A 9,033-nucleotide genomic window follows, 5' to 3' on the forward strand; every position below is an offset into this window, starting at 1 on the left:
GACTTCCTGTTTTGCCTCTGACAGACACAAGTGAGTAGTATTCCCACAACTTTTTTTGTTTTTCTACTCTCACAATAAAAAAAGTTTCAAAAACATATGTTTTTGTGTTGCAATACTTTCCACATCATATGTTTCTTGTTTTGCTATGTACAGAGCTGTGTTTGAGATTGTTTGTGTTTTTTTTTTGTTTTTTTTTGTGGAGCAAACCAAAGTTTTCATTTATGCCATTTGGGTACATAAGACATTTTGATGATTTTTTGATTTTTTTTTTCTATTCCATATATTGAGAAGCGAAATTAACAAAGAAAAAGTCCCATGAATCTTGCATTGTTTTCACTTAGACAAAAAATGGAAGTGGTTGCAGTGCTACAACTCCAAAATACAAATTAAAGGGACTATGTCAGCAGGATTTTGCTACTAAGACGGGGGTCAAACTTGCGAGTGCAATGTGAGAAACCCGCGTGAGTCTCTCGCCTCAATACCTGGCACTGCCGCTGGCGGTTCGGACCAGAGCCTTCAGCTACATAGAAAGACATGCAGCCGCACACTCAGGTCCCAAGTTCAGGCAGCAGTGACGGGTGTTGAGGCGAGAGACTGGTGCGAGTTTCTTGCATTGCACTCGCAAGTTTCATCCCGGCCTTAATCTGAGAACAGCATGACCAGTTTTCTCATGAGTGCTATCCCTGCTTTTCATGGATAGCACTCGAACCTATTATATTCTATGGGGCTCTGCACATGTCCCGTTTTTTTTCCTCGGACCTAGTGGTTCGCAGAAAAAAAAAGAAGTAATTTCCAGTTTTCATCTCAGTCATGGATCAAAATTGGCAATGCAATTCTGTTGGTCTGTGCAAAAAAAAAATCAGAAGATTTTCATGGACTGACATAATGGAGTAGGTGGAGAAACTTTTTTTTTTCACTTCGTGTGTGAGAAAAACTGATGCCAGTCTGAACAGAATAATTGGATCATTTTTCTTGGATGTGGAGAAATCGGTAGTGTGAATCTACCCTTTCAATGAAAGTACAATGTGTGCCTGGGTATGCCCACATAATGCTTTATAGAAAGTATCTAAGGTGTCAGTGCCGTTTGTATGCATGGTAAACAACAGAGAGAACATCACAAAAGACAAAAGTGCAAAGTTAGAAATTCTCTCTAATTTTATGTTCTTATAATGTTAACATTATCAACAGTTTAAAAAAATCCATTATTTTGCTGATATAATGTATTCTTTATGAGACAAAAGCTTTGCATAATATTGGCTAAATACATGTGTTGCTTTCAGATAGCTGAACTTGTTGCTTCAGAATTTTATGACCAAGGAGATAAAGAAAGACGGGAACTGAAAATTGAGCCAATTGTAAGTATTATGTTCAATGCATTGGGTAGTTGGCTATTTGGGACATGTGAATTACAAAGATTTGAGGTATCTTTATTATAATATTGGTAATTTCTACCTGCTTAGTGTCAGACTGGGGTGCCAAAGGCCCAGCAGTAACACTGACTCTAAGGACCCAATGTTCAACTGCGTGCAAATATTGCCTGACCCTTTTTCACAATTTTACCTATGCTTATATTCAATGAACTAATTAGTTTGTTAAATGAATTATGAGATGCTGCCATTGTCTGTACATAGTGAATTAAGTGTGTTGTGACACCTACTGCTTATGTAGGGGAGTGAGGCCTAATCCTGCATGGTGGCCTAGTGTCACACTGTGATGATCTTCGGTAAGGGAAGAGGCCTCAATCTGTCCCTGGAACTGGGAACCTAACTATCCCTGTCCTGGGGGTACTCTTGAAGGTAAAGAGGCCCGGATCTCTGACATTGCTATGCTCCTGTTAAACCCTAATGTGTCCCATCTCCCATTCCATGAGGCATGGGACAGAAATGTAAGGTAAACAAGACACAATGACAAAACAGCAATAACCAAAATCCTCTATCATACAAAAGCACAAACCAACAATAGGGAGGGGGATAGGGACAGGGAGGAGTAAACTACGGTAAATGGGCATAGAGACCAGGAAATAAACACACACGAACTATAGCAAACTACAGATAACTACTGCAATAACTCTATTTCAACCACTTAGCTTTAGCACTCAGCACAGGAAGACGAATCTTTCATCGGCATGGACTAACACCCAGAGCCAGTATATATAGAGGGAGTAAAAGATAAACAGTTGAAGCTGAGAGCCACCAGGCTGTATGATCTCAGCCAGCATGGAAATAGTTCTTAACTCTCTCAGCAGTGGCAATCAAAAAGCACCAAAGGCAATCCATTTGAAATAGGACATGAATCACACATCTCTAAAGAAGAGTGTGATTCATTTCCTGACGTGACTGTCTATCTCCAGGTCTTCCAGAGGGATGTGATACCCTTGTGACACCTACAGGGGGAATTCACCTGTTCCCCTGTGAGCCAGACCAAGACTGCTTATAATCTAGGTTGAAAATAGATGGTGATATAATAAAGGAAGAGGTTTCTTAGATGATGGTCATTGTTGCAAGGAGCTTATTTAACATTGGATGTCTTGCAGAACCATCGTGAAAGTCAATTGAATTTAAAAGCCACACCATAATATTATAGTAACATTTCCTTTCAATAGCAGCTTGAAGTTCCTGACATCCACCATCAGGTGGCAGCCATAACAAAGGTCTTGCAGTGGAACCATATAGTTTTAATGCATTTTGTGTGATTTCAGGATCTGATGAACAGAGAGAAGAAAGATAAAATACCCAGCATGCAGGTTGGATTTATTGACGCAATTTGCTTGGAGCTCTATCAGGTGCGTAAATGTAAAAATATTTCTCTTTAAGTGCAACCCTTCAAATTCATATACATTGAGGAAACTAATCATTATGAATGTTAAACTTCTAATGCCAGTGTATGCAAATGTGGGTCATGTAGGTTCATATGTTACTTTACCTATCACCACCTGATGTAAAACTAACATATTTGGTGCAGGCTGAATTTTCTTAAGGATCTCATTGTATTAAACAGCATAATTGTTTAATGTTCCTGATTCTGACACATGGCGGTACACCAAGACAAAGCCAAGAAACATGTCAGAAAGATATTCTTTGGCATATTTAGGCCCATTATAGCGATGTTTATAAGGCTAACATACAACATAATGTCATTAATGCAGTCAAATTCATGTTTTTAGCCTTTTCCATAATTTCTGTAGATGGAAAAGGTGTGTTCACACAATACCTTTTTCAAGCAGGCACGTTGGGTTTCTATCACTTAAAACCTGCACTGAGTGCTTTGGTTTGTGTAGGAGTTTGGTTAAGCTGGTACCGTAGTTTTCAGTCACCTGCACAGATCCTGGAGTACGTATGGGTATGGTACATTACATCCACACGGGATCTAGGAGTCTGTTTTCTTATTACCAAAGTAACTTCATCATTCCAATGGTAGATAGTTGAGCTCTGTGAATCTGGCCCTGGCTTTTTGGACGATCCTAGGCAGGGACATGTTTCTAGGGGAACATGCTATAAAATTTAATAAGGGGTTAAATAAGAGTGGAAATCACCAATCGACAATTTAGACTGCCTTTAGGCTGGAGCTACACATCAAATATGCCCACAACACAGGTTGTTTGGCCAAAGATCACTGTATACCGCAGCATTGTCCACGAGAATAAGGTCCATTGACCATGACAAGTAAGTAGTAAAACACAGAATGATTTGGATTTATTGCTACTTTTGCATATCACAGTTGAGGTAGCAATGGCATCTGGTGATCTTGGGCAACTCAATCATGGCCAAAGTCGCCATGTAGACCTATCCCTAACACGCCAAGTAGGAATAGAGCCATATTTTACTTGATTTTGTCATTTAAAGGGTAAATAACAGATCCCATTGAACTATGTCTGAATACTCTCCAATTTAATTGAATTCAGCTCTACTTTTGTTATAATTATGGATCTGTTGACCTTTGTGGCTGATTTATTGTTGTAGGCCTTAGCAGAGGTGTCTGAATCCTGCTACCCACTACTGGAGGGCTGCATGAGGAACAAGCAGATGTGGAAATTACTAGCAGAACAGCAGGAAAGAAGTCTGCTAAACGGAGACAGCGGCCAGCCAAAAACGAACTGTGACATAGAATAAGCAACACTTACAGCAACATAGAGTCTCGTGGTACAAAATAGTATTACACTGTTTGGAAACCAAAATATATATTTTGCCACTGTTATATTTATTAATTTCACATTTTCGTTTAAGGAAATAAGAACATGTAAATGGAATATTTTCTAGAGAAGCAATATATTTTCTGATGTGCGTGACATTACATTTACCCACTGGAGGCTCTTGGGCTCGATTCCTTTTTATATTGACCAGTGCCTTAATACGTAAGACACCTGCCTAGTGTAACTCAGCACAGTAAAGGATAAGTGTAGCATTTCGCTGTATACCTTTTTCACATAGTGAATCGACTTGGGCTAATATCGAAAATAATGTAACACAATGTGATTTGTTGCAGATCTCACCGGCTAAGTAGAAATAACGAGATATTCTCACAATTCGCACCGTCAATTTTAATTTGTCTTTGAAGAACCTAGTTTTAAATTTCCTGTTTTGTAATGTAACAAGATAGCACGGAGTGGTTTACATGGCTACTAACTAATTTTAATAGCATTAGCATAACCCTTCAACTGTAGGATATAAAATCGAAAGAATTCATATTGGGGCTTGATGACCAAACAAAGCAAAAGGTTCTGTAAATGTAGTGATACACTTTACAGAACCTTAATCCAAAGTACGGTACATATTTTTATCTGAGAAGAGGCTGGATATTTTCTGTAATAGATCATTTTAATGATTTTGATTTTGGCAATTATGATAATTTCATCACGTGACAGCACTACTGTTTGAACGGGTTATGACATCACTGCTTGTAAGAATTAATTCATGATTACTATGTGATTAAAACAGTAATATTAGGACTGTACTGCACTTATAGTCTTGTGTATATTGCCATTATTAGACTGAAAAGGGTTTTTTGATCTTATTTGCAAATGGTGTACATGCACCAAAATAGGTCACTTACTAATGTTTATCGGTGTCTAATTATGCTCAGTCCAACTTTCACTCATGACCAGGCTCCTGAATCGTATATGCTGCTTCTGTCATGTCCTATACTCGGAACATGTGAGAATATCCCCTGTAGTACACGTTGTCACACTTTACTTTCCTCTTATGTCCAATGCTTCCTTACTATCCTTGCATCTTCTCCGTTTTTGGCCGGAATGTGTTTCTCATGCTAGGCAGCAGCAGAAGAATGAGGTCTGTCAATAGAAAATGTATGTCTGGTAGAAGATGCATGTGAGGACAGTAAGTAATTACAGCATTACTTTACGCTTTAAGGTAGAGGGTAATGCAGACAACTGTAAACGGGGCAACGTCTGTAAGAGAAAAAAGTAATGTTGGGAAATGGCGGTTATCTCATCTTCTTAAATGGGTAAAATTGCAAAGTGCTCATAAAAACAAGTAACTTTACAGTTTACCTCTTTTAATTATATTGTTTACTGCTTCTTGCCTGCCATTTCTGCCGTCTATTAGCATCAAGGAGTGCAGCGCTTACAAGCGTTATAACAAAAAGATTGTAAGTGCTGCTCTGAAGCTTGCCATTCTGATGCTCTAGAGGCAGAGCACACAGTTCAGGGATAGCAGCTCAACCCGACCACTGGTCTGAACCGTCAATCAATCAGGAGGAATGCACTGATTCCCTATCAGCAGGAAACTGTGAGGCTAGGGCATTAAGTTCACCTTGAGACAATCCCTTTAACACACAACTACTCACAGAAAGCTCTGGCAGCATCAAAACAAAGGTGCAGCTCATTTATCATAAAAATGCTAACTACTTCTGATCTATAGGGGCATCACCTGGTGAGCATTCAGACGTGTACAGCTGCTTTAAGATATTTTTTACGCGCTAGGAAACGTCTTTAAGTTGCTAAGATTAGTTTTACGGTGTTACGCTAGTCGGTTATATGTGAAATCACCCAACTGATTTTTATTACATCGATTACAGTGGGACAGTGCTGCCATTATGGTTAGATTCCAGCCGAGATTTAGGGTTAAGACATGTTAGAGTGAACTCTGCTCACTTGTCCATTCAGTTATTCCGTTTGTCTGTTCCGTTTTAGGAACAGGCAAACGGAATTATTGATCCGTTGCATCAGTTGTGTAAAAGTAAGCAGTGGGTCCCTTTGGTTGTGACATCCATTTGGGTTTCATTTTTTTAGAACATAAAAAATTTCGCATGCAGAAGTTTTTTTGATAAACATCAAACTGACCCCATAATTGGGTCCCTCAGCTTCCTTTATGCGTGCCATTAGTTGTCGCGTAACTGATACAAATGATCACTTATTCTGTTTTTCTGTTCTGGAAACAGAACAGATAAGTCATGTGAGCAGAGCCTAACAATATTTGTAATAATTTCTAATCATTTGGAATATGCCCATATTATTCTTAGGTGGCCACTTGCCCAATATTGCTTGTAATGTTACAGAACGCAGAAAGTATTACAGTAACAGTTCTATTGTTGCTGTTAAATTGTGGCCATGCTGTTCTTTTTGCTGGGAGCATCCAATTGGACTAATATCTGTTTCATATTTATATTAATGGTGGCATAGAACTGAAAGTTTATGATTCCATTTGCTATAATAGCCAAGATAGACTTCATATACCAGTAGGATTCGACAAGGAATTTTTTACTGGTGAGACGGTTCTCATCATCTTGGTCTAGACTCTAGACCCATACTTGAGATTGTGACTTACTTGTGGATACTTTGGTTCATATCAGATTCCACAAGACAAGCTTTCACCCCAAAATATGTGATTAGGTTTGGATTTCAAGTTAGGCTGCATTTACATGTTGAGTTGCAGTGCAAAAATGCATCATCCTACCACTATATTCCAAAATTGTGGCAAAAAATGGTTTCACCATGATTTCGGCAAAAAAGCGGCAACATGTGAATACAGCCTTATACATTATGTAACCGCAAATGGATTACTTTTGAGATGAAAATATTTTCAATAATTGGTGCCATTTGCTGTTTCAAGTAGTCAAGTGAGAAGCTGACCAGCAATAGCAACCACAGTCCATGGACTATTTATTATTTATTTATTTTATTCTACTTACTTTTTGAGCATTTTTATATTCCACGGCGGTTTACAAACCATGTTGCTAAACAAAAAGCAGACCTATCTTCTCATCTTAAACAACGCGACTCGTTTTTCTAAAAATCCTACGAACTAGAGATGAACGAATTATATCAGGCTGTTGGAATTTGCATCATATTTTACACTCAAGTTTGGATTCTCCCAAATCCAAACCATTTGTGCTTCAAATCCAACAAAATGGCAGATTGCATTACACAATTTTTCTAATTTGTAGAGGGCTGGAAAAGGGGTGAAAAAATATTACCTTTCTTGTCCCACCACCGAAGAGCACTGTCAGCTCATCCAAGCAACTCCTTTTGGTCTCCTCTTCATTTCTCCAGGGCACTTGATGTCTGTCCTCTTCCTCCATCTTCGTTGTGTGTGGTTTTTGTGTAGACCTCTGACATCACAATGTATGTTTCCTATGGCCTAATCAACTGCTCGGGTGAAGTGCTTCATGATGTCCGAGGCCTTCTTGCTGCTGGAAGCCACGTACAAGTAAAGATGGAGGAAGAGGATATTGTCTGCCATGGAGAAATGAGGAAGAGGTAAAGGAGAGCCCAGACAGGGAGCTGCAGAAGGCCAGACAGGTGAATGACAAGGTATATATGTTTTTCATCCAAGTGTATTATGCCCTGGTTGATATAGAGATGCCAGAGCATAATAAGGCAAATTCCATTCTTAGCAAATAAATTTGTTGTGAATCGAATTCCCTGGCCAAATTAGAGCAAACTGAATAATCTGAATTTAGGCCGATTCACTCATCAGTACTGCACATTCACGTTGAGTTGGTTTACCAAACAGAATTGGTGAAAATGTCCTCCAGAAACTATGTCCCTATTGTCAGCTGTATGGGGTTTCTTTAAGCTTTATTACCATACATTGCAAAAAGAGAAGACTACTGCCACTGTTCAGGTTGTAAATTGATGTAGCTGAGCAGAAGTTAGATATAACCAAAGACTCAACCAATAACCAGCAGCGCTAAGATTGAGTCAGTTAGGAAAAACGCTTTGATTTATTTTTGTAGCAATGCTAAGAGAAATTCTGTTTTAATTTTTTTATACTTGTATGTATTTCATTAATCTATTAATTGTATAAAACGTTTTATAATATTGGTGTTATTTAAAATTGTACTTATTAAATTAAAATCATTACAGAATGGACATTACAGAATGAAGATGTTTAAAAGGGCAGACACATTTAATTGTAGAATAAAAGGAATTGTTATTTTAGCACAGGAAAAAACAATAATCGTGTTTACATTTACAAGAATGGAGTTGTGTAACGTCATGTATTCTAGTCTGAGTACCACCATTTATTATCTTTTAAGTTACTGTTACCAATAAATACATTTAGATATAAATTCAATACCATTTTCTTTGTTATAAGACTGGGGCTACAAGGTAACGTGCTGTGTGCCATGAAGATCGTTGTATGGCATGTGACATTTGATGCTGCGTACTTGTGCCGCGTCCAACCCACAGCGTCCAGATATTACAGCACAGTGGATGCGCCGCATCTGAAGCGTTACTAGTTTTGGATTTTGGGTAGAAAGCTGCATGCAAATTTGCTCACCTAAACCCATATGCAAGTAAAAAGCTAATGCAACTTGCATCTGACCTGATTGTAAAAAAAAAAACTAAGTAGTCACTCAACAGCCAGATGCAGACTAGCTCCATAAATGATTTTGGCTGCATGACTTGTATTAGAATTGCTCTTGCGATACACATAATTGTGTAGGCCTAGTCTAAAGCCATACAAGATCCAAAAACGTGGAGCCCATCCATTGCGTCAATCACATTGTACTGATCTTGAGCTACAGCCTTTATTATGCTCCAAAGCAGTAATCAAGTTTCTGTACATTCGG

General features: G+C 38.5%; 1 protein-coding gene across 5 annotated transcripts in view; it reads left to right on the plus strand.

The window, feature by feature from the left end:
• PDE5A (phosphodiesterase 5A) overlaps positions 1-8,534 on the plus strand; it is a 461,491-nt gene extending 452,957 nt beyond the window's left edge. For all 5 annotated transcript variants that reach the window (XM_073571847.1, XM_073571848.1, XM_073571845.1 and 2 more), the window contains 3 exons: positions 1,281-1,355; positions 2,699-2,782; positions 3,960-8,534. In XM_073571847.1, coding sequence (XP_073427948.1) covers positions 1,281-1,355; positions 2,699-2,782; positions 3,960-4,109 — 309 coding nt within the window. In that variant the 3' untranslated portion in view covers positions 4,110-8,534. The remainder of the gene's footprint in view (positions 1-1,280; positions 1,356-2,698; positions 2,783-3,959) is intronic.
• The last annotated feature ends 499 nt before the right edge of the window (positions 8,535-9,033 follow it).

This window comes from Dendrobates tinctorius, unplaced genomic scaffold (genome assembly GCF_039654945.1).
Source record: "Dendrobates tinctorius isolate UK_male_01 unplaced genomic scaffold, ASM3965494v1 ptg000030l, whole genome shotgun sequence".
Taxonomy (NCBI): Eukaryota; Metazoa; Chordata; class Amphibia; order Anura; family Dendrobatidae; genus Dendrobates; species Dendrobates tinctorius.